The following is a 27,895-nucleotide window of genomic DNA, read 5'->3' as shown; positions in this document are numbered from 1 at the left end:
AAAGTAACTGATATTTTTTTTACCTTTAGCCAACTGTCAAATATTTTATAATCATAAACGATTAGATAATGAGTCATAGGAATACAGTAATGATATACATATAATTCTAATTATATTATGCAAGGCGCATTGTCCAAGCCATAAGTGATCAAAATAATTTAATATATGAATGTATATCGAGCTGAATGGCTACTTTCACATTGTCAACTTTTAACAATGAATCGTGAATAAATTAAAGATTTTTTTGTAATAAACTGTTTGAAAGTTTTAATTATTTTTTTGGATTTAATCGTTAAAATTTTAAACCGTAAAGTCGGTAAATTATAACTAAATTAAACTTTGAGCTGTTAAGTTTTAAGTATACTTACTGTCGGAGACCTAGGAAATGCTCTGTGTTTTATGTTTGTATTTATTTGAATCTATGTAACTCTTGATTCCCACTACCTTAATAATAAGAAAATTACTTTACGTGCTAAAATTAATATAAATTTGCTTAAAAAATCCTTAATGGAAATTATATATTGTGAATACAAATTTAAAATATTAATTAATGTTTATTTATATTATTAGTGTGCATAAGAGTACATACCATTTTTTATCTGCCATCTCCCATTACATAGAATAAAATTCTTAAACAATTTAAGTATTTAAAAAATACGTAATGTGTTTTTATGATGATATTATTAATTTAATTTTTCATATTAATTTTTTATGTATTTACAATATGTGTAAAAAACATATAATCCTTATACATTGCATCATATGGCCATTACAGATTATAACATCCTGATCCGCGTGTCAATAGATTTATTGAATTCCAATACACGGGGCCCCTTCAACCATCTGAACGATGACGTAATTCTTCTGCATATATATAGTCCACAGTTTATTGTTACTATGAACTATGCAAACATTTCACTATCTATTTGGGCCAGAGTTGAACTGTTACGAAAAAAGAGATTTTTTCTTATCTAATCATTTTTATCTGTTTAAGTTGAAGGTTTGATTTTTCACATTTTTATACACGAAAAATATTTATTCTTATTTAATATGTTGTGAATTATAAGGGCATGTAAACAAAATGCAATTCCTGAACTGCCACCAACGGCCGTTAAATTCTAAATCCTGTTGGAACACGTAGTGTGAAACTCTGATATCTTGCTAAAAACACGATTATCAAAGTAAATAAACGACCATTAAATTTGGTATATATTGTACGTAAGATAATTTAAGAGCGTTATTATGTAAGTCAATTTTAAATAAGATTAGCCATAATCGCATTGTGTTCTTTGTACGAATACCAGGCGCGCGATTTGCATTTTCTTTATTTAAGATACGGTTTTCAAATGTGTAAACAGCTTTTCTAATGTTCGAGTACGCTTTGCAAATGTTAGCTATATATTAACTACGTCGGTATAAAGAGAACTGAACTGAACTCTCTATTGTAACGATTATTTTTTTTATAAATTTTAAAATACGTGTTAATTACTAGTATTGGTCTGTCAAGTCTTTTTGCAAATTATACGTTTAAACTTGTAATAAAATTGGCTGTATTATTTACTTTTGGCTGTCTTTAGTGACATTAAAAAGGTTACATTTTAAAAATGTTCGTTTTATTTCTGTACTTATTGATTAGTTATTATTTATTTATGTTATTTGTTTATTGTTCAATTAAATTCATTTTTGATGCAAGCTAGTTCGTAAAGGATTATCTTCAGAGCCCAGCGACGCCACATACGTTATGCGACTTAAGCTGTTGGCGGGAAAATGAGGTTTCTCTAGTTCCAGGTTCTCTGCAGTCTGTCAGTTTATTGTAATTATTTACCTATTGTAATGTCAGCCATAGGATATCTAATTCTGGACATTAACTTCCTTTATTGATTTCCAATAGGAGGGTTCATAGCGGTCTGCTTCCGGCGTCTTCTGATTACCTTCAAAAGATTCTGTTTCCCCCTTCTCTGTGGACATCTTACGCTCTCGTTGTCTACACCACACTACCTTCAGTCTTCTGTTCAGCGTTCTATGTGGCCTGCCCACCGTATTTCAACTGGCCAATGCTCTAAAATTAGTATTTAATGGCAAACAATAAAAAAAATTTGTGCCATTATCACATACTTTTTACTAAATACCATATAGTTTTTTTTTTAATTTAAACATAATTAGACATGATGTAAGCAACTATATCCATGTTTCAGGATACAGATAAAGTTAGCGACAGACTAAGGTAAATATTTTTTGAAATATATAAGTAGAGTTAATAACAGTCCTAATATATTTACTTCTGGAATGACTTTTTTAAATTTGGAATATGTCTCCACGCCGGTCTAATGCAGATTTAAGTGGTTTACGAGTTTAGCTGTCCACCGACAGTTTCATTACCATCATCATATCACCCGATAGACACCAATAGGCCTCGATGGCCGGTCTAACAGGATATCGCGTCGACAAAAATCGCCACAAGGAGCCATTCATAATCTGCACGACTGTGGGAAACCTTTATGACATTATTCTACTGTCAATATGTACTGTAGTCAATAGTAGTCAAGTATTCCGTATGGAACAGCCATGCAGTTTACTTCACACAATAATGTTTCGTTTCATAGACAACCTCTATTATTTATGGACCTCAGACATGAACGTTAATGATGGGCCTTGTATGAAGACTTAATATCCCTCAGAGAACAACGGATAGAATCTGCAGAACTAAAGTCAAATACGTAGCTAGAAGAATTGTTCATCTGAAGTGGCAATAGTCTGAGCACAGTGCCCGTGCAATTAACAGCCGAAATATTCAACCACGATCCACTAGGTGGTCCGATGACTTGGTCAAGGTGGCAGAAATTCTTACTGAGAGAACCCTATGCCTTGCAGTCCATCCGTCGAGTGTATAAGTGATATTTTATGTACTTTCGCAACGCTAATCCTAGAGAGTTTGGTATTTATCGTATTGTATTTACTGTATAAAAATGTCATAAAACACATATTGACATTTAGTTTTTTTTAAGCTACGTACGCAATTGTTAATTTAAAACAAAAACGATTGCGATAATTGAAATGTCGTTACAGTGAGCCAAAGAGTTTCTTTCGCTTTCGCGGTTAAAACACGTGACATAAATATTCAATAGACAAACAGGTTCTTTTTATGTCAAAGAACATCTGCCATTCTGCCGCCGTGGTATATTCATCTGGTCATGTCGGCATTAAATGAAAATCTATTAAAGTTTTATTTATTTATTTATTCCGAAATCCTTCACAGTTAACATACATAAGAAAATCTTCTTCGTCGCTTCTCATGTCTGAGTGTCGTGGACATGCACAGCGGTTTCTGCAGCCATAGTTTTCCAAGCTGTTCTATTTTGTAAATATTTTAAAGAGCTGTACAAGTTGGTATTGCGAGCTTTTGGATATGCGTCAGTCGAGCGTAGGCGATCATCTTCTATCCCTTTCATTCTCTATCTTCTGCAGATTGTGGTAATTTGCTTGCAGAATATCCCATGCAAGCAAATTACCACAACACCCGCTCTTAGGGGGTAGCCGCTCCCTAACCGCGAATAGCTTGAGCGAACAGAGGTTGGATCCGGATCCATCCTTGGCTCGCCTATAGTCGACGACGTCCACGATGTCCACGACGACGAAAACGACGACGAAACCGACGACGATGACGACGTTAAGACCTATCCGCTCAACGATGTAAACAAGGTCATCACGCACATGAAGCGGCGCATGAGGTGGTGCATGAAGGTAGACTGCACGCGTGTGTACACTACACACACACACTAACGTAACGAGTGTTTTATACGATGTGAGATGAAAGCGAGGACCTTTGCGATCGAAGGTGGGATATGAACTACCTCTGAGAGATCTACAGTCCCGGAAGCGAAGTGATTTGGTGAGTATTGTACTCGTGTTTGAGTGTAATGAGTTGAGTTTAATTACAATTTTTTGTTGAATTAAATACTTATAAATAAAAAGTAGTTAAAAATATCTAACATTTTAAATGACATTAGTTGTCAATTTATTCATAAAAATTTACGCAAGCCCAAGAAATCTTTAACGTCAATCTCTCAAGGAGGTCACTACGGTTTTATCGTAAATATTAATTCGGTCTGCTTTACTACCTACGATTTCTATAAAAATAATAACATATACCTCTGCCAGAAACGAACAATTCCGTAATAAGAAAATTCCAATAAAAAAAAAATATTTCAATAATAATGTAATTTTTAATATACAGGAATTATTTACGTACTAAATCAAAACATAATTATGTTTTTCATCCGTGTATTAGATATAATTTTTTCGTAAATAATAATGTTAAAATACAAAATAAAAAATTTCTTCGACTAAAAAAGAATAACCTTTTTAAGGGTTCGATTCTAGGGATACTTCGTGTATTAATTATATAGAATTGCCATTGCTCATAAATAAGTTTCCAGGGGATGGGCAGCGGTGTCTTCTGCGTATCATAGAACTACACTGCGATCACCAACCCGCCTGCCAAGCGTGGCGATTATCATATATCCACCCATAGAAGTCTTTGGGGGAGGCCTATACCTCGCTGTGCCTCCATGGGCTGAAACCGACAACCCAGTTGGCAGTTAAGGTTGAAGTGGCAGTGAATAGGCCATTTAGAACGCAGATCACATGCCCGTTGCGACTTAAGGTTTTTTGGTATAGGCCATGGACTGGCAAATACATCGTACCCACGAGATAGACGATCTTGTAAAGGCACTCAAAAGAATGATAGAGGTAGATTTCAATGATTCTTAGACGATTCTGTCTTATTAAAATGCTTCGCACATTTATTCCAACTTCCTCATTTCTACTTACATTCCATATTTTTATTTATTTACACTTTATTGCACACCATAGATAATAACAAGGTACAGGAGGCGGTCTTATCACTCGAGGTAATATCTACCAGACAATCTTTGGATGGAGTTTAGGGTGTACACTACTATACACACATACTTACATTGCATGAATGCGCAATGCCCTAGAGACTGAAACAAAGCTAAAGATAGAAATAGAGAGCATCGCCGTTATGATGGGCGACGACAACCTTCGCCCATCATTCCTATCTTTCGCTCGTGGGGTGGCGAGTGATACGGTTAAAGGAAATAAAACTGTATAGAATAAGGTACTTAATAAGCTCTGCACAAAATAAATTGTTAACTAATAATAAGAAATAGAAAAAGAAAAGTGTAATAAAGAATTAAGAAAATAAAATAAATGTGTAAATAAAGATAAATTAAATGTAAGATAAAATTAAAGAATAAAAATAAATAAAATGTACCTAGCCACCTTAGAGTAAGAAGATGATGGAAGAAAGGCGAGGAAAGAAAGAAGGTATAAAAGAGCAAAACGAAAGATATTGTGAGGACAAAAGTAAAGAATGAAAGAAATTGTGACACGTGAAAGAGAGTGATAAATAAAGAAAAGACTAAAAAAAAAATGAACAATAAAGTCCCTAATCCCAAAAAGTTAGGGGTACGAGAGGCCCCCAATAGCGGGGGCCAAATAAAAAAAATACACACATACATATGTACAAACATAGTTATAAAGATATATATAAACTTTCACTACTATATTATGTTCAATTACCGTTTTTTTATATTAAAAAGTTGTAAGTATTACTTTTAGCCACATTCAATAAATTATGCAAAGAATATTAAAACAGTTACGTGTTGTGAATTTCAAATACAAACACATCTAGCATGTCCTTATTGATTGGCCGATAGATTGTTGTTTTTAATCTTATTCCGCATTGCATTAGCGGTACTGTAGCATTCTAATAAGTCTTTGTCGCATATTTACTCGGCAAGCATACTTTGTCTATTCTTTGTTATACGAAATAATTACGTATTTAATGATAATATTATTATTTGCTGCATTTCCTCGGCATAAGTCCTCAGTATCGGCACCATGTCGTCACTTAAAAACCTATCGAACTTAACGGCCATCGGTCACGCCCTTTGCCCTTTTCATACGAGCATTTAATCGTACGTTAAAAGAGTTCATTCACCTCTGTAAAAAAATTATAGGAAAAATAGATAAAAATAAAGACTAAAAAAGTAAAAAATTGTAAACAAATAACACAAAGATAAAATAAAAGCAAAATAAAGTAATTTGATATAGAATAAAAATAGAATATAAGTAAAAAATGTGATATGGAATATAAGAAAATGTAAAAGTAATGAGGAATGAATAAAAGGCGATACAGAGAGAAAAAGAAAGATAGTGGAATTGTGGAAAAAAAGAAATGAACGACAGATAATATGAAGTATGAAAGAGGAGAAAGAAAATAAAAAAAAGGATGTGAAAAAAAAATAAATGTAAACAAAAAGTCCCTGTCCCACACCAGATAGGGGGTACGAGAGGCTCCCGATAACGGAAGCTATAAAAAAATCGTACGTTGGTCATCATATTTCTTTTGATGACCTCGCAACCTTGTCAATGCCATCAGTCCACCTGGTGCAGCATACTTGTGCCACGTCTACCAGTTCGTGGTCATCACTCGAGAGCTTTCCGGTCGCAGCAGCCATCAGTTGAACGAGCAATTTGTCTCAACTGCCATTTCAGACGAGCATTTCATCGTACGTTGGTGACCTTAGTTCTGCTGATCTTCTCGGTCTTGTGCCACCCGGAACCTAGTCTGTGTCCACCTAGTGGTGTACCTATACACGCTGCGTCACCGGCTTGTGACCGCCACTCGAAAACCTTTCGGCCACTACGCCCATCGGTTGTACAATGTACCTGGCCACTGCCACTTCAAACGAACAGTTCGTGTTACGTCGAAATTCTTCTACGGATCTTCTCATTTTTGCTCCGAGGATAGCTTTCTCCACTGTTCCCTAGATGATCTAGAACCTTCTTATTCCTCCATAAGAAGCGTTCCTGTTAATTCCTTCAATGTAAACGTACGCCTCTCACAAAGATCGCCACGATAATCAGTGTTGCCAGCTCGCATCAAGGCAAAATCGATTTTAAAACGGTAGCTGATATCATTTTTGAAATTGGAACATTTCGTCGACGAATGTATCGTCGTTATATTCAAGGAAACGGAATTTGATTTTGAAAATACTTCAATCTACGCGAAGGTCGGGATTATGTAACGTGTAGCGGTGAATTAATATGAAACTAAGCCCCTCGTCGGAGAGCTTAGCCCGTCGGCTCGTAACTTATATAATTGGCTTAAAAATATCGTAACGATGGCTCTGTCAACCTTAGAAACAAGACAGAAAAGAAAGGAAAGATATACCACGGAACTAATACAAGAAAACGACGTATTTACTTTTTATATAAGTAGAAATCTAAAACAAACTTATTTATGCGTACGTAAATTTGGAGACGAAGTTAATTAGATAATTTTTCATATACACTTTTGTCAAATGTTTCCCAACTGTGGACTTACGACTTGCAGAAGGCAATTTGGTTGTTAAAGTTTCGCTTCTTCGAAAGTGGACTCGACACGAGTTTAACCTAAAATTTTAAATTTGGAAAATACCGCTTTAGTCTTTGAAATGGCAAGTATTAGTTTTGTTTATTAATCAAATTCAAACTTGAATATCTCGGTGGGAATCTTGTTTTTCTTAATTTCTTGAATTTGCCAATATAGAACTTTAGCTAATAAAAACGACTCCCGGTCGAGAAAAAAGCATAAAGTTAAAGTCAGTACATGTTCTGCGGGCGCCATCTTGGATTTTCCGAAAGTCAAATTTTTTGTAAAGGCCTCCGTTATTGATCTCTTGTATTTGGAATAGAGACTTAACTTAGCAATAATTTTTTCACTGTCACTATCTTATTTTCGATCACCTCTCTCATCCTGCACAATTTCTATTGCTACGTCCTCTTTCATTCATCACCTTTTTTATTTTGTTCTCTTTCTTTCATTCACAAACCGTACACGGATCGCTTCTCTTCCTTCGCCACATTCTTTGTTATCATATAGTTTACAATTTAAATTTTCTTATTCCTATTTTTATTTAACATTTTATATCTTATTATACTCGATCTTACTTTTTTTAAATCCATTCTTGATTTTCGTATATTACCTCCTTGACAATTTTCCTGCAATTATCTTGGAATTTGCGGCGTCGTTCTTTATTTACCATCAGGGAGGTGATGTTTAAATAACGCCTCATATATCGTGAACCTCCATCTTGACTCAACAGGAGATCAATTCGGGTCAAGTCGCAAGGCTTGTTGTATAAAGTAAATAAAAAGGTCCTTGATTACGTCGTCGGCCACATAGTTTATGTAGCTCCTAAAAATGTAGTTGGTAGAATTGCACGTCTAAAGTGGCAGTGAAAAGGTTGTCCGCGACCACGAGTCTGTGGAAGCGGCATGGGTAGGCCGATAGTCGAGATCTACGGAGGCCTATGCCCTACAGAGGGCGTCTATCAGCTGACATGAATGAAAAAAAAATGAAAGGATATACGCGAATATGATTTCTGAAGGTTTTAAACTTTAATGAAACTGGCGTTTATTTTTAATTCCACTAAAATATATATATATATACATATATGAATGTATGTGTTAAATACATTACATTTATACATAGCATTTCTTTTACACTATATTGCTTATTTTATATATATAACATACATTAAAAGAGCACTCGGTAAAAAGGCCACTATATAATTAATTACTTTTATTTATCTTTGAACAGAACGTCTAAATCGCCACTGTATTAAAAAATATCTAACCTACCTAAAGTAAATTTTATAGTTTTATGCCTAAAGCTCTCTCGATATTTTTTAATATTTGGCGTCGTTTGGGCCTATAAATGCCCACTGCAGGGCCTAGGCCTTCTCCAAAGATACCTATATGGGATAGGCAATCTAGTATTATGGCATGCAGAAGACGTTACTGTCCAATCTCAGGAAATTTATTATTAATGCATAAAGTGTGAATTATTTAAGATTGTATCCCGGGAGTTCTAGAATTAAAGTCTCAGACCTGTGTTTACCACATCTGTTAATACTAAATGTTATTGTGATTAAAAATAAAGACAACATTTATATATTTTTTTAAACTTTATTTATAATAAACATAAACAATGTGCAAATCAAGTAACGGTCAATTTGCCACATTTTTGTTTTCGACATTGTAAGGCGACAATTTTTTGAACAGATAAAAAATTTTTACCGCCAAAAATCGTAGCACTAGTCAACAGATCATAGATAACGTAGCATATATTGCCTATGGAAATGTTTTTCCCCCCTTAACATTTAATACATAGTGGCACTTAAACACCGTCATAGGATAAAAAAAAACGTATACACTACATTTTCCTATTAAATTGTGCAGTGTATAAGGCACAAAATGTATACATGTAACATAGGTGTAAAATTCTTATCTCTTACTAACATTCGAATACATATTTAGTTAAAAAAAAAGAAATGTAACTAAAAAGTTGCCAGTACATGTTTAATACTTATCGGTATTTACATACGGTGTTGGTATATAAAAAAAAAACAATTTTGGATGGACACAATACTGATTTGTAATACGCAATTCTATACTGACAGAGGGTAGAACTAAAATAAGAAGCGTAATATAAAATATCACCTTATTACATACCTTTAGTTGTAACACAAAAATAAACTATTCGAAAGTCAACATTTTTAGAAATACCCACGATTAAAAAAAAAGCATTAAGTGATTTAATAGTGTTCTGAATTTAGTTATGCACAGAAACTACGTTTATTATTTAAATACGTATAAAAGTACTACATGTTTATACCAAAAAGGCGATTGTCAGATATGACACTCAAGGCACAAAAATTATGTCCTTCAAATAATAGACGAGGTACCCCCTACAACCATGTAAAATGCTAAGTTATTCTCTCCTATACTGTACTAATGAGTCGGTTTGTATTTCCAAGCACCACATAAACTTTCTCATTCAATATAATGCTACTCTATATATTTTTTTTTAATTAAATTCCTAATTTAAATCTAAACAATTTTCTGTTAAACATTTGAACAATAAAACTTTTATTGTATACCTATTATTGCCATTTCGATAAGGATTTCGCCGACTACTGAACATTATTGTATCTGATATAAATAGATATGTAGGCATTACATACATTTTGACTCCGGCACTCGAACATTGTTTTCTTTTATAGATAATCAATTTATCTTATTTACAAAGTGAATTGAGAGAAAACTCAAGGCCGTACATCCTATCACATCGGATTTCGTAACAGGCAAAAGCCTTAATAAATAATGTGTATAAAAAAAAAACTTAATAGCAAATTCTCATCATTCCAGATGAAGGAATTAAGTAGCTGCGTTTATAATACGACGTACCGTTGCATTTATTCAAGTGTATACGCACGTCTTCGCTCAAATGAACATATAAAAAAATAGGGTTGCCTCATCTCTCTATGATTTTTATCCAATACATTTATATATTAAGTTACAATTAAAAACTTCATAAATCGAAAACAGCCCAAAATATTTTAAATAATATATCTGTAATTTCATAATTATAAGAATAATTTTGTATAGATATTTCATCATTAAAAACAGTATATGGTTGTCGATAAAAAAATTATAAACAATGCGTAGACAACCCTAAAGTCAATACACACTTGATAATGCAATTAAAGTTAATTTATCCTCAGCACCGCTACCACTCCCCCTAATGTAAATTAGTATTGGGGGCCAGTTGGTAGCCGCATTTTAAAGATTTCTTTTAACTTAAAAGACTAAAAATAAACAAAAAACATGATCACATATAGAAAGAGTTTTCAAACTAAACTGTGGCACTCAGAAATGTGGAAGAATGCATGCCTGAGTGTCATCAAGACAAGTTGTTTATGCCTACCCGTTTACTGAATGGTGTCGCGTCAAGGATCCTCTCGTTCACCTTGTCTTCCTCCCTGAAATGGATCCTTGTGATCACAATATCACCTGTGCTAAGTGTTTGTGATCCAACCTCCAACTTTTTTATTTCATTGAGATCATTACACTTTGTATCATCTGCTGCCGAGTTATGGCATCTACAGCAACAGTTCTTCCTGTCTCCATCATTTATATTCAGAATTTGGCTCAAGTTTGACCAATCTTTGTTTTTAAGCAGGGGCAGTGTTTGTTCCATTGTCTGTGAAAACTTATCTTCTAACTCCCCGCTTAGCGGTGCAACAGCTGATAAGATTGCTTCTAATCGATTAATCTTCTCCACCTTGTCCATATTTGTGTCTGATAGTATCTCATCCATCATTTGCATGGACTCTGTGAGACTTGGAGGCTGTGTTGAATGTGGTGAGGAGATTGAATCAGAAGGGTTTGATTCTAAACTAGCCATCTCATTTTCTCTTTCATCATCTTCTGAATCGCTGTCTTTTTCCTGACCAATTGCTTCCAATTTCTCTAACTTCTTCGATATTTTATGACAGCCCTTTAGTTTCTCTTTCTCTTCTTCAGAAAGCTCTACATATCTAAGCAATCTTATTTCTCTATTGCTTAATACTATATTCTTTGTGGACTCTGCTAATTTATGCTTCAATTCACCAACTTCAGTATTAATTTTCCTCTGACGTTTACGAAGTTTCACTTCCGTTGGCTGTATGTGCATGAAAACCTGTTCATTACTTAGCTCTTCAAAGAGTTGTTGATTTTCTGGCTTAATGTTAGTGGACATGTAAGCATAAATTGCTGGATTAATTAATGACAAGACATCAGAGGCGGCATAAATAATCATATCCTTGGTCAAAGGCCGTCTAGCCCAGTAGCGTTGATCTCTGCGGTAAACATTTTTTAGTTGTTCTTTCATTGGGTTCATGGGTGCATTATACAACTCGCACAGTGCATTCAGACTGAGGTTTTTAACTTTGTAAACTGGGACACCTTGTTGTTGTAATTGTAGGACAGCGTGGGCAGCTTGAGTATCAAAAACATTCTTCAGAGTAATTTCAAATTGGTTGTGTAAATTGACTGAGTCATTCCTGCAGTCATGAATAATTTTTATGACACCCTCACTTTCCAGTAAATCTTTTATTTTACCTTCCACAATCATGCCAGGGCATGCCATTATGTCTAATATGTACACTTCACCGTTCATTGTAGCTATTTGACACAAGGTCAAGACACCTTTAAGACCAAGGTTAATACCCTCACAATCAAAGGAAACAACACTTTTTGTGTGACGTTTAGGGTTCATTATGCTATCAATGAGTGTTGCACACTCCCTAACATTAGCTATAACTGTTGTAGACTGAAGAATGTTTTGACGCCAGGCTTCTCCCATCATAGTATTTCTAATTGATGTACCGTTTGTTTCTTCAGGATAACGGGTATTTAAATGATTATTAACTCTGTCTCTGACCATGTTTTCTGCTAAATTCTTTATAACAATTGAATTAATGCGTTGCTTTAATGTTTGGTTAGCAATATTAGCTTGAGGACCTCGGGGAGATTCTACTGGACTGAGTATTCTATTTGCAGGACTCTTTTGACCATCAGAAGGAGTAGGACTTGCCACTGGAGGTGGAGCTGGCGACATTGCTTTCTCTTCCACAATAGGCTTTGGTGGGTCAGTCTTTGTTTTTGATTTTGCATTTAGATACATGACAGGTATTTTTGGTTTACTGATGAGTGTGACAAGGTTTGATTGCACATGAAAACTGTCAGAGAATATTTTTAAGAAAGCACTTAAGTCTGCTGGCGTTTTGAACATTTGATACCAGTATTCCTGAGGAAAACGTGAGACAATTAAGTGGAACAGCTGATCCACCATCACTGGACCCTTAGCCTCTATGCACTGTGCAACATAATCTAATAACTGTTGAGCAGTGTCTGTGTTAATATTAGCTACGGGTAGATTGTGAAATTGCTCCGAGTTGCTGCATGTGTTACCTCTCCTATGATTCTCACTGACTAGAACGACATTGTCATCGATGATTTGGAACGTATCGGGATGCTTCAGGAGGAAGTCCTTGAACTCTTTGATGCGTTGACCAGAGATGTGACGTACCTGCGGCGACGCTTGGCTGCGGTGGCCCAAGAGACTTTTAATGGGCACCTCCGTTCCCTCGCCGTACTGGATCATCTTACTCGCGAAGTACTCTTTCGCCTCTTCGATGTAGTCGTTATTGGACGAAGCGCCGCCACCGCTCGGGTGCCTCTGGAAGGTGTTGATATCAACATAGTCCCCGTCTATGCTGAACAACGCCGGGTACTGAGCCAGGAACTTCTTCAGGCCCGACTGCGACCCGCCCGCGATCTGGCGCATCTCCTTAGTGAATCCCTTGGCACCAAACTGACAGGAAAGATCGTGCAACGTTCTCGGCTCGCCTTTGTCGAGCAGGCGCTCCACGAAAAACAACAGAGTGAGATTTCTAGCGAGCTCATATTCCATTGATTCCATTTCCTAACAGTTGGTGCCGATGTGGTGCTCTTACGCTAGATCTTTTCTACGTATATGTGTCACCCACAACACCATGAAATTCGTCAATTCTAAGCCCACTCACAGAGAATAGATTGTAGAGAAAAGTGACGTGATGAAATGTTGCCGCGACTATTTTACGGAATACCCGTTGCTATGAAATGTTGACCTTAATTTAATAAGAAACATAGGTTTAACTTCAGGTTTACAATGTTCTTGTACCTCTTAGTTGTATTTTAGGACTAATTAATAGGAAAATATAGTGCTTCTTCAAATATTTTCATTTTTCCGAAATTGTTTTTCGAAAACTACTAGTAACAAAAAAATACGAATACCGTCTACACTCAAATCACAAAATATAAAATGTTATGTCATAAAAAATAAAATGTCATAAAAATGTTTACACAAAAAAAAATATTTAAAGATTACACTGGTTTTACTTGGGAACTCGACTAGGGAAAAATTTACATTACATCAATCATTTTTATTTTTTAGGCGTAAATGATATTACAATTCATATTATAATCACAGTAAAAAATTCACAACTAAACAAATTGTTTACTTTATAGAATATGTTAATAATTTCAAAAATTGCACTTATTTATTGTATCAATACTAATAGTTTTATATGTTTCATATAGACTGATTCATGTTATAACGATCATGATCAAAGTTTATTTGTTATCCTTGGTTGCAAATTTTTAATTTATTTATAAAAAGTAACTAACTAAATGTATTCGAAATACCCTAATTTAGTTTGTATGCAAAACAGCGGTAACATTATATCAATGGAACACTGGTGTATTATATTTTAATCTGTTCTGTTTTGATATTCTATGGATTTTACCACAGAACAACACGTCTATGTGTGTTAAATTTTATTTATATTACTAAATAGTGGGAGGAACTAACTTGATTGTTGTTTAAGTTAAAATACACAGCTAATTATTCATATTAAATACAGGATAACATTTTGATTGAAAGTTTTAACCAAACGCTACACGATGGTGAGTATATCCTGTTTAAATAACAGATTCTCCTTCGTAAAAACTAGTCAAACTCTTTAATAATATATATTTCCGGTAAGATTCAGAACATGTTGAAATGTAACTTAGATATAAATAATTAAAGTTTTTGACCTTATCTTATTAATTAATATATGTTTCGTTTTTTGAAATTTCCCATTTTTTCGTAAATACACTCGATACTCATTCCGATTGTTAAAAAATTGTTTACTTACTTCAGCTCCTATTAACTATTTTACATTAATTACTTTCATCAAGAACTAAGATATTTAATTAAATAATCATATGCTTTGTGTGTATTAGTTCTCTAAAGTGGCTTAATTATTAATATATTACTATTAAAATAAACAAAAAGAATTGTTGTTTGATGCTGGGATTTTTAATCCAAAAGCGCTCTCTAAAATAAGCAAACTTCATCATTGTATCAATCAATAGATGACCACGTCAAGTCAAAGGCCTTATCCAAAGATATCTATGGGGAGATATACTATAATTGCTATGCTTGGCAGGTGGCTTGGAGATCACAGTGTGATATTATGGTATGCAGAGGATGCTGCTACACATCCTCTGGAAACTTGTTTGTAAGCAATGACAATCCCATATAAATAATGCAAAAAGTGTGAATTATTTGAGATTGTACCCTGAGAATTGAACTAACAACCAACACTTGCAAGACTTAAGCAAACTTATATTTAGTTAAATATGAATTTGAATAATTATCTGTTTTTTTTATTTTATTGAGGTAAGGAAAACATATAGTGATATGAATTAAAAAATATATACACAATTTTTTGATGAGATAGATTGAGATAGATTTTACATACAGTTGAAATCCTGTCCATCAGTATGGCATGATGTTTCATTACTACATTTATTCATGTGTGAACAGCCAAGGTGTAGAATAATCTACTGGCCTCATTGTTACTTTTCAATTATAACTCAGGAGTCTTGAACACAGTGAATGGATATTTTCTAGGCGAGCATGTACATGTAGTAGTAAATAATTAAAAAAAAACTAATCAATCTATAAAAAGTTACAAATTTTGTCCACAGAACAACAGTAGTAGTAATAACAATTAAAATGTATTAACTGTTGTTTGATATTCAGTTGTCTTAAATTTTGGCAGTTTCTCTATGTACCATAATGCCATATTGTCACTAACTCCTGCCGAGGAAGGCAATTATAGTATGTCCCCTCATAAATATCTTTGGGGGAGGCCCATGTCTTCTTCTTGCATTGGGTGTCTATGGGCAGGAACAACAATGACGATGAGCTATTTGTAGCTTTTACACCTACAACCAACCACTCTGTGTTTCTTAAATATTTATTCTTCTAAATTAAGTGTTCAATAACAATAATAGAATGTATTTGTATGTACATACAACCTAAACTGCCCTCTGCATCCAAATGTTGTCTGGTAAAGATCGCCTCAAGTGATAAGACTGCCTCTTCAAGTGTTTCTACTTTTTTTCCTCTATTTTTTGTGTACGGTGTCAAAAGTGTTAATAAATAAAAATAAATAAGTATTTAATGGAATCAGACGTTATTTTGTGGAAGTCCAACCTAAGTAAGAAAAGGACCAATATTTAGTCACTTCCGCACATGCAGTCGTAGTCGTGCAACAAAGTGCACCACCCGCCAGCCCGCTGATAAATGTGCATGCGGCAAACAATGCAAATTACAAAACTACCACCGTTAAATCACTCAACACATGTTTCACCCCTCCACAGGGCATCTTCAGGAGTTATGTTACACCAATTAGTGCCAATAGAACAAAAGAAAAATATCATAATGATTGCCAACACCCTTTTGCCAACTGTGATGATTATGGTAAATCCCCCTACTCATATCTTAGTAGGAGGCTTAGGGCTTATAGTAGATGTCTGAGTTAAAATGACAAAAATGTATAGATAAGGGAATAGATTCTACTGAAACTTAACTTGTATCTACTGACAGCATTTCAGTTATTAAAAATACAATAATCTGAACCGTAAAAATAATAAATATGAATAAAATACTGCTTTAAATAAAATCATTTAAAGATATTTTGCTAATGTTTATTATTTTAATATGTATTGATAGGCATATACCGGTAATTTACATGTTGAAATATTGAACATATTTCTGTACAATGACAGTACATTTACACTGTTTATTTTGATTGTTGAGGTCAGTAAAAAGATAAGATATCAAGTCTCTTTTCAAATTAAATATTTTACTTTTTTTTAAACTATCTTTATGGCAATAAAATACAATTGGGGAATTACGGTATTGCTTTCTCCCTCTCCCGCATATACATAAGTAAATAAACCTGTCGTCAGTTTAAGTCTTGAAAATCTATTTTAGGGACATGGTCTATGTTATAATAAACAGATGTCATTGATAACAAAATTTTTCATTTGAATCAAACCCGACAGTTATGGTAGATATATTTGACATATATAGTGGTTATAACATTTTTAATGGAGTCCATAATAAATGTGGCTTCTTATCAAGTTGTTTTAAGTTCATGGACTCATATGCTCCATGAACTCGGCTCTGACGAAACTGTAAAAGCCCTTGGGGTAACAGCATTACCAACAACAGAGAATAAGCATCAAGTTGCAAAATTTATATTTGTTCCTTATTTAAATTATTATGTTTTATATTTATGGACTGTATTTTCATTGTACATTAATTTTAATTTTTCTTGTAATCAAAATGAATTGTACTTGTTTTATAAATACTTATGTAATGTGGATTTCATTATTGCTTCTTTCTGCATTCTTTTTTTGGGAAAATATTTAGAATTTTTTCATCTTACACCTTTATCTAAAGTGTTCAATGAATCAAGTGAATCTAAAAGTAAGTGATAGTGGTTAAATTTAGAAGAATATTTGTGAAAAATCTTTACCATATTGAAAACAGTCAAAGTTAAAAATAGTTGAAATTTTTAGTGCACAATTTGACAAAATCAGGACATTATATCACATGGTGCATAACTTTTTTTCAGTGTTACTTTTAAAAATACATGAGGGACTACTAGAGAGTGTCTTCATTCTAATGACTGGATATTGATTTATGGTAAACCAGGAAATATATATGGCAGTCGGAAAAATGTTTTTATTTTACTTATCATATCAAGATATAGACCTCTTCCCTAAGTCAACTTGATGACCTGTCTTGAACTACATCCAGAGACTTCTTGCTACCTCGACTATTGATCCACCTAGTGGGAATGCACCCATGTCTCGTCTACCAGTTGATAACCACGGAAAATTTTGGGTTGAAATGTATATCACATAAATAAAATAATAATAAAATATTGTATGTATTTTCAGTTAGTCCTGGTACTCGGAGACTTGCACATTCCACATCGCTGCAGCAGCCTGCCCCCAAAGTTCAAGAAGTTGTTGCTGCCGGGACGAATTCAGCACATTTTGTGCACCGGCAACCTTTGCACAAAAGAGTCTTACGACTACCTAAAGACATTGGCTAGCGACGTCCATGTGGTCAGAGGTGATTTTGATGAGGTAAATGTTTGAACAAAACAATTGTTACACATTAGAACACAATGTAGAAACTTTTTCTTCTAGATTTTTTTTAACAGTATAAATCGGTACTATGCAATACAATGTAATATAATTTTAAAGTCTAGTGTATATATAATAGCTCATGTGTTAGTAAAGAGCTTTAAAGGCATTTCATCCATTCCCAATCATCCCTGTATAAAATAATGCTGACAAATGTATTACATTTGAGGAATTCTTGCTGGGGCAGCCAGGTTTTTGAGTTAGTAACAACACGAAGTCGGAAGTAGAAGTGTGTATATTCATTCAAGCTACGCCCGTATTTATATGGACCATATTGAACAATTTTATTTCTGTGGAATTTCACTTTTCGCATCGCTGAAGATAGCAATGTTCTCCTATACATTAATATATTTTTTGTATGGGAAGGCGACAGACCAATGACTTTCTGGCAGTACAAAGTCTGCAGGGAAGGTTAGGAAACAGAAATTAATTTTTAATATATAGTAATCAGAATTTTGTAAACTCTTTTCCATACTATTTTTATTATAATTACATTATTAGCAATATGTATACATACATTGATTGCAAATGAGTAATACATTCATCGCTTTAAAGATTTAAAACCTGTTTCTAACCATCCTGTATATGTATGTATATAAGAAGTATTTATAAGCAGTAATTAATTAAATTACAGAACTCAACATATCCAGAACAAAAAGTGATAACAGTTGGCCAGTTTCGAATTGGTCTGATACACGGTCATCAGGTGGTGCCGTGGGGAGATGAAGAATCTCTCGCCCTTGTGCAGCGACAATTGGATGTTGATATTTTGATATCAGGCCATACGCACAGATTTGAGGCTTATGAACATGAGAATAAGTTTTATATCAACCCCGGTTCAGCAACTGGAGCATACAGTCCACTTTTCAGGTAAAAAAATTGTTCACTTTGTTATATTTATTCTGTTTTGATACAAACCCTTTTCTCGCGAGATAGTCAAAGGTATAATGTTGGTTTATATATGCCACATAGCTTTTAGCTTTTTGAGTCCTTAAATACAAGCTTTATTGATGTTACATAATTAATACTGTCCAACTTACATATTATAGTTATTTTCATAGCATTCTCTCTTTTATTATGGAGTAGTACCAGGATTATTTATAACTTAAAATTAAGAGATTCCCTGAGAGATCTTATTAAAGAAATTGATATTCTAATGGTTGATTCGCAATATATTTGCCATGATTTAAAATATGATATGAAAAATATTGACGAACACATGATAAATACAAGAAGTAAAAAAAGAAATAAGTTCAGCCTAAAGTTTTTAGTTGATTGAAATGTGTGAGACTTGGTTTGTTGTCACATTTATATGATTGATGTTATAATGCACACATCAAAAATTGTTAAATTTCTAATAGGGCTAAATTTCTAATAATTCTAAATAAGACCTTTCGTAATATTGCATTTGCCTAAGATAATATTGCAATGTTTAAAGACGAAGGTCTTTTACCAAAATATGATGTCAGTGATAAAATACTGATATGGTTGTAAAACTTTAGAGATTTTTTCTTATAAAAAAGTTACATACTTATACCTTATTATTATTACGTATCTTTAAAGCATGTACACCTAATATAATACAATAAAGTAATTAATTTTGTCATTAATTTTTCAGAAGTCCCACACCGTCTTTCGTATTAATGGACATACAGAGTGCAACTGTAGTCACATATGTATATAAACTATTGGGCGACGAAGTCAAAGTAGAAAGAATCGAATATAAGAAAGCATAGTGAATAGAAAAAATACTTTTATTTGGTGTTAATATATAAAAAAAAATAATTAGTAAGATGCAACTAATGTAAATAAAATGGCGCCAATTCATGACGTTTGAGGCGATGTCACAGATAATAAAGAAGTCGGATAAAGTTCTAGAAAAAAAATAATACTTTGAAAAAGTTTGTTGGAATTTACAATTACATACATTTTTTATTTGTTAATTATAATTAATACATTATTTAAGAAGTTTTATCGCATATAACTCAAGTTATTACAATTCTCATATCTACAAGTTTCAGATTAAAAATTTGTTCAAAATTGGAAACAATTTTGTACACAATTTTGAAAATGGATTAAATAGAAAGAAAATGAGTTTCATATTGTTTAATGAATCAATAAAATATATTTAGTAGTCATTAATTATATTTCTAAGTACATGTTTTATGTGGAAATATTTAAACATTTTTTTATCTGTGTGTCCATTTTGTATGTGCGCAGTGTGGCGGCGTTCGGCGAAATTAATATAATCTATACATTACCCAGTGTAAAAATAAAATTGTTATCATTAATTAATTTTTATTTTCTTTTTTTAAATTAAATATATTTTTTTTCGACTTTCTAATTAGTCCTCTGTCTTGAGGATGTACTAAGGTTACATATAATAGTAGGCTGGAAAAATGTAAATAATATAAAATCAATAATAATGCTTTTAAAATAATGTCCCTCATTTTATCTTTTATTTCAAACCTAAAATCATTTATTTCTTTTCGGGTCACTCGCTAGGTTGCTAGTAAACTGAATTCGAACCATACATAAATGGTTGTCAATTTCTGCACAGTGAACCGAGTTTGGTGTAGCCGGTCATAAATTTTACTCGCTTTAACACTTCGTCCTTATATATGTTAGAAAAAAAACTTTGATAAATTCTCTTTTAATACATATAATAAAATTAAATACACCAGTACCTCACTTTGCGTCGTAAAGAAAATTGAACAAAGTAAACATTTAAGAAACAATAATAATATAACTTTGGCAATAAATAAATTGTAATAATATGTACCTTTTTTGTAACCAGAAACAAGTCGTAAAAATTTATATAAACAAAGTGAAAATAAAACTATTCAAATTGCGTTGATTATTAGTTAGAAAGGGAATCCCCGAGTTTTGATGGCATGGCGCAATAAGAAACAAGTGATGCCATCGTTTAGAAAAAAAAAAAAAATTAAAAAAAATTAAAGACTAGAACCCAAAACAACGCAACTTCGAAAATCTAACGACGCACAGTGAAAATTAACACTAATTAAGAAGCGACGCAACTTCGAAAAAAACGCAAAACGAAACGACGCAAAGCGAGGTATTGGTATACGTATTAACTGTATGCGGCGTGGGTACAGTTTCTGCTAGGTGGACTGATCACTGACCACATAGTTAGGGTCATAGTAAGTCACTGGCCATGGCCATCTTGGCGGTAGGCTTGTCTTGCAGTGAGCATCTATCGACTGAAAAAGAAGAAGAAATGTTAAAACCCAAATAGAATTATAATGGAGTACTAATAAGAATTTTACACCAGCTATCCTGAAGGATAACGTTTCAAAGTAAAAATAACCTTCGAATTATTTAACAGAGTTCTCCCTTTAAAATAATGTTTCCCAAAGTAATAGAGAGACTACGGGCGTCTATGTTGGTCTGATAAAATATCGTAGTTTCATCCAATAGACATCCCCTGGAAGATATAGGCCTTCCTCAAAGATATCTTTAGGTGGACATACCATAATCGCCACTCTTTATCTAATATATAAAATTCTCGTGTCACGGTGTTCGAACTTGAACTCCTCTGAAACGGCTTGACCGATTTTTACCAAATTTTATATGCGTATTTAATAGGTCTGAGAATCGGCTACTATCTATTTTTCATACCCCTAAGTGATAAGGGTTGTTCATCCTTATTTTTTTTGACGAATTTTTTTGTTTTTATTTTTTTATGATACAACATACAAAAATACATACAACCCTAAATTTTCACCCCTCTACGATCAACCCTTATTTTTAAATTGAAAATTAAAAATATTTTTTTTGCAAAACAACGTTTGCGGGATCAGCTAGTAATATATATAATTATATGTAAGACTGTATCTCGCGAATCGAACCTTTGATCTGTGATCGCAAGTCAGTGCTTAAAGACAGGTTTCTATGGAGGTTAACAATGCGTAATAGGTAAGAACAAAAATATTGGCTTGACTTCTATTAATGCAGGTAAATAATGTTTTAAGAAGCTCAACGTCTGTTATTAGATCTACATGTTCAGATTATTCAGTAGGTATCGAGACCTGCAAATCGCCGCCGCTGTTCGCAACACGTGTTCACACGTGCAAACTACAATAAAATCCCTGAAATTAAATTTCGGAATTATTTTTAACAAATATTATAAGTTTTTCTTATTTTTTCGAAAGCCAAACAGGCTTTGATTTGGCACTAGATATTTTTTTTTGTAGTAAAACACAAAAGGGACGGCTATTAAGTCGTATACCTGACTAGCGTCGGTTATTTAACTAATGGCGGCCATGCGTACGTGACCACGGATCAGTTTTTTGTACGCCGAATTTTTTAGCGGATCTATTAAATGGAAGGCATTAAGATTATATTCGATTTCGTTACATTTAAATGTACTTATTTGTTAATTAAGAAATTAATTTCCGTAATGATATTTAAATTTGTACTAATTTATAATTATAATAAAAATTTAAAGGGAAATTAAAAGGGAAAAAAAGATAGTGAGACGCAAAATGTCTAAATAATTTTTTGATTCACGTTGTCCACATTTAATTTTTAATAGGTTTAATTTTTTTACTATATCTGTTATATCCTTACCTATTTCGTATTTATTATCTATTGTTTTTGTGGGTACATGCTTTTACAGATAAGAATAATTGGAAGCTCGTTATCAGCAACTTTGTAATGCAGTTAAATATTCATTAATAATTGTTAGCCTGTAAGCTTTTTTAAAATTGTAAAATAACATAGGATAAATAAATGTCTTATATTACCCTCCTTTGCGAGTGGAATTAAAGACCTTCGTCAAAATGAATATTCATAATAAATGTCAAGATTCTGAGATATATACTTTAAAAGATATTATGAGACAGTATATTGATATGTCTTATACAGGGGGTTGGTTCTAAGTAGGACGCGCTTAGAATATTCGCTGTCTTACTTTAAGTTACAATATGTTAATGTAAGAAAGTTCAAATAGATTTTTCTGAAGTACAATAATAATCGAATGCGGAAAATAATATCAATAAATAATTGATTTAATCTAAAAAACGTCAACAGGAAAAAAGTTTTGAATCTGTAAAACACTATTTATTTACCGACGTTTCATTTATTTTGTATTTACATTAAGATAAGATAATTATTTGCAACGTTGTAAGTTTTTTAAGTCCGTGACTTCTTTATTAAAAAGTTATACAAGAAAGTATTTCTTATTCTATCGTCTAATTTATCTAAGAGTCGATTTGGGGACTCTGTGAGTCTGAGCTAGTGTTCTAGTGAGCAGCGATTACCCCGGAGCATAACCCTGAACTGTTTTGAACCTGCTTTGACTATTCGATATACCTCACGTTCTTGAGTTTCTTGGAAGCGGCGTAGAATGTTTACATTGTTTTGCATAAAGCTTATTTAGCAAAGTAAATTCTAGAAAATAGATATGACTTCATGCATAGTTTGTTCATTATTCTGTAATAATCTATCTTCTGCTTTTATAACTACGTTATCATTAGGCCACTCCTCATATTTATAATATGTCTGACAATTTTTTATTTTTGTTGAAGTATTTATTTTGTTTTTCAGTTTGAACAGTGGTAGCTCAGCGATAGAGGACTGAGATTCGTGAGCGTTGGTCGCGAGTTCGAAATTAGAACCTTATATTTTTAGAAGATATGCAGAAACATCATGTGCTTACTATAATTCGACTCTGCAATTGCAAGCCCGCATGCCAAGTGTGTCGATTATGGCAGGGGTGAGCAACCTTTTTGGTCGGAGGGCCGCGGTTTCAAAAACAGTGGGCTATGAAAAAAACTAAAGTATATATTCAAGGTTCGATCCATGTTCTAAACGTAGTTTATGTTCGTAATCAACCGATTTACAACTAATTAGACACTTTTATTATCTTTAAAGCCTTGATTCTAGCATTTTTTTTAAAAAATACAAAAATAAATTGAAATTTACTTGCCTCGAGGGCCGCGGGTTGCTCACCCCTGGATTATGGTATACCTGTGGTATATATAATCTCTATGGGGGAGGCGTATGACTTGCAGTGGGCATCTATGGGCTCAAACGATGACGGCGAAGTGGTTATTTTATACGTCAACTATTAATGTGTACAGTTCAAATGTGTACCTTTTCGTGCAGAATGTTATTTAAAATTTAGAGACAGACTATATTACAATATGTTGTATTTATATATTATATACATATAATTAACGGATTTTTTTAAATCAGGTAATTTATTATTCAATTTAAATAACGCATATTATGACTTTACGTGTATTCAAAGAACTGACGTTACTTGGCGTGCAATATTTATAACAGATAATAATTGAAACATAACATTAAATTTAAATAAAATTTCAATAATTATATTACAAAGCTTAATGTTATAACAAAAAAACTGTTATATTACATAGATTATGTCTGTGTATCCGAACGTGGGACCCACGCAACACAAGAAGGATCTAGTTCACGGACCCTTCCGCTCCGTAAACTCAGTACCGATGAAGCTGTAAAAGCCTTAGGGCTAACAGCATTAACATCTTTAGAAACAATACAATACCACAGGGGGGCATTTGATAGTTAAGAGGAGCAACTCCATTCGACACTCGTTTATTTTTAATTTTAGTTAGGAAGGAGGTATGTTACAAATGAGGTTGGTAATGATTTAAGCTTTATTCATTATATTGCTGTCAAACGCGCAAAGTTTATAGAGAAGTCACATGCCGAGTTTCAACAGTCATTAATTATTCAAGTATCTCCACTCTTTTTGAAATTTTATCTTATAATAACCCAATCAAAAATATTATAACCCTTAAAGAGATATTTATCGGCAAGACTGTTTCTAAGTTAAGGCGACCAAGAGTTTATGAGATAATATATAACCTAGGTAAGTATGTGTCAAAAGATTGAATCTAATGTCACTTTTGATTATTGAATTAATGCTGTCATAAATAAATAAAATACAGAATTTATATAAAAATTACGCACTGTTCTTTAATGTTTAAAATGGGATACAAAAAAAATATTTGCACAAAATACAATTATTATAATTTTATTTGTAGCGTTAATTTCAGAACGCTTCGTATTGCTGTCCACTATGACAGCAATAATTTGTTTAAAATAATTCTTGCGCATTCGAATTCAAATTCGAGTGACGATTTGAATTCGGATGCCGCCAGAAATGCTACCGTTGTCGCTTTTAAGATAATTTTTAAACAGCTAATACGTGCAGCGGTGGTAGTTTTCATTTAAAAACTACACGAATAATAAATACACATAATATTTTTATATAAAAAAGCAACACTTAAAATAAATAATACATTCCTGTTAAAAGACAAAAACAAATAAAACTTTAAAACGATATCTACCATTGGACCGAGATTCATCTGTCAACCCATGACAACAAATATAAGATTATAGATTATAAATTTCACTCAGTGAAATTGAATATATTAAAATTCTTATAAATATATTTATAACATATACGAAGTAAATGGCAATGTTTATTTAAATATTAAAATTACATGGTTAAGAAATAAAATTAGTAGTATTTTTAGGAACAATTATGTCAGATTTGCCGACATCATTAACATTGTTTTGGTAATTGCAACAAACTACGTCACCCATATAGTTCAAAGTATTACTAGTCTGGTAGTTTGAAGAATTGGGGGTTTTGCAATAGGTGGAGCACATCGCCAGTTGGGGACGAAAGGCTCTTAACGACCACAAGCTGTATTGACGTGGAAGTCGCTGAATGTGGACAGCACAAAACTGGTGATCGTGATGATCTTGGGGGAAGGTCTATGCCTATCTGTTGCTATCAGCTGATATGATGATAATGGCATCCTTCATCCTAAAGCCCACAACAAACTCAGATGGTTTTTTTGTGGTCATTTTTAAAACAGTAGTTAAGCAATTCATTCCCATGCATTATAATACAACAAAATTCAGGAGAATCTTCTTGTGTTCGTCTGACAGCAATGTTGTAACAATGTTGTCTGAGATTATCGAGAAAACTCTTCTTTCGTCCACCTTCAACGATTACTTTTTAATAAGAATTTGATCACGAAATATATGTACCATCATCATATGAGCCGATAGACGTCGTCACTGGAAGGCAATGACCTCTTCCTAAGATCGCCATCGATAGTTGGTCTTTAGCTGTCGACATCCAACCACTTCCCGCCACCTTAACTATGATGTCGGTCCACATGATGAAGGGTCCACCTGGTGAAGGGTCCACTTTATAATATTATAGTAAAAAGTAAAAACAAAAGTATAACACGTCTATCATATGACATACTTATTTCAATTTAAGTTCCAAGGAATGGGGCAACTTTCTTTGCTGCCTTCCGAATTTTTTTACCCAAATCCGAACTGCAATTCTGTCATACACGCACACTACCGGCTTGTTTGTGTGTGTTATCACAATTAGATGACGCCATGTGAAATTGTAATATAAAACACGAAAAGGGTACATAAATGTTCATGTTTTATCTATATTATGTCTTTACTAACATAAAATTAAAGAATAGACCAACTGTATAAATAGTCACGGCGCCCTACTAAACAGAATTGTTTGATGAGTGCATGTAAATTAAAATAGGCGCCACATTAAGGAAAATGCCCAGAAATAGACACAAATAATTAATTACTTATCACACTATATTTAATTTATATAAATCGGTAATCACTTCCTACGTGTCATTGACCATGTCGCAAGACTTACAAATCACGTGTCAAATTAAAAATAAATAAGGAAAAATAATATTTAAATAAAGGTCCATTATCACTAATACACGATTTAATTATCTATTTAATAAGACATATCATTAGCCCGAATTGCAATAGAGCATCGGAAAAGTGGCGTACGTGAGACCGGCGGCATGCGTTCCACAGACTATATACCCGCCGTAATCAAAACCAACATTACTATCGAACTCCGTCCTCGAATTCTGTTCCTAGTTCGAAAATGACAATATTCATTTCATACACACGACTATACTTTTAAGCTAAGTTTTGTATAGAGGCGAAATTTGTTCGAAAACTTATAGTAAGACCCACACGATAGTTTCAACCAGTGCTTCTCAACTTTAGAACATATATAAAAAAATTAAAATGACAAATTTCTTCTTAAAAATATAATTTATGGTATCACATGTAGTTCTTCTTTGGTTGTGGCCATGCTCTGGTCGAATCTAGTGCCTTCCTTGATTTTGTTATGCGTAGCAATGTAGTTCAATGTACATTCATGTACGAACAAAAGTGTCAAAACTCCTAAAAAGCAGTGAAAATTAAACTTGTTAATATGATTTCAACTACATTCCAGATGTAATAGTTAATAAGTTCTTTCTTTACAATTTTTTGGGACCATATTCTCTATTTATTTAAAAGGATCTATTGGGGAAACGATCTATTTAGAGAGAATAGAAATTAATTTACGAGTGAAGTTGGCAGGTTGTCAGATTGCCTGTGGATTTAGTTTATTTTTAATTACTCTGAAAAAACTGAAAGCACACCTTGAAGAGTGTGTGAGATAGTCCAAAATCTAAGATAATTAAAACACCAATGTACTTAAAGTTTCATTTTTAAAATTAATGTAAAAACGTAATAAGGCAGAGTCTTATAACTAAACGTGATCCTGCTATATCTCGAAAACTCAATGATATCTCTTATCCTTGGAGCCTTTACGTGCGCGTTATATTGCATAAGACTAAAATTTTCATTTTCGTACATGTAATTTTTTTGTTACTTCTTGGTTATATAAACTCGAACAAACTATATAAAATCAAGTAATAATATATTTTAAAATAAGTATATTTCATAATAAGTGTTTCGATTTTAAAAAATTGTCTTATGATTAGATGCAATAGTTTCATGTGTAGAAAGTCAGCTGTGGTGGCCAAAG

General features: G+C 33.1%; 2 protein-coding genes across 2 annotated transcripts; one reads left to right on the top strand and one right to left on the bottom strand.

Annotated features, from left to right (window-relative positions):
- Positions 1–9,036: 9,036 nt before the first annotated feature.
- On the bottom strand, positions 9,037–13,667 carry egl (Egl_like_exo domain-containing protein). Its single transcript, XM_068767183.1, has one exon. It carries the CDS (start codon positions 13,379–13,381, stop codon positions 10,817–10,819), a length of 2,565 nt encoding a protein of 854 aa, XP_068623284.1. The 5' UTR covers positions 13,382–13,667; the 3' UTR covers positions 9,037–10,816.
- Positions 13,668–14,252: 585 nt separating this feature from the next.
- Vps29 (vacuolar protein sorting 29) lies at positions 14,253–20,032 on the top strand. The gene is made up of 4 exons (XM_068767604.1): positions 14,253–14,406; positions 17,746–17,937; positions 18,632–18,867; positions 19,616–20,032. The coding sequence occupies exons 1-4, from the start codon at positions 14,404–14,406 to the stop codon at positions 19,731–19,733; spliced, it is 549 nt and encodes a 182-aa protein (XP_068623705.1). The 5' UTR covers positions 14,253–14,403; the 3' UTR covers positions 19,734–20,032.
- Positions 20,033–27,895: the final 7,863 nt, after the last annotated feature.

The sequence above is a fragment of the Battus philenor genome, unplaced genomic scaffold, assembly GCF_028537555.1.
Source record: "Battus philenor isolate CCGP_79_NKW_IND1 unplaced genomic scaffold, ilBatPhil1.0.hap1 SCAF_23, whole genome shotgun sequence".
Taxonomy (NCBI): domain Eukaryota; kingdom Metazoa; phylum Arthropoda; class Insecta; order Lepidoptera; family Papilionidae; genus Battus; species Battus philenor.
This window is presented reverse-complemented; position numbering and strand designations above follow the sequence as displayed.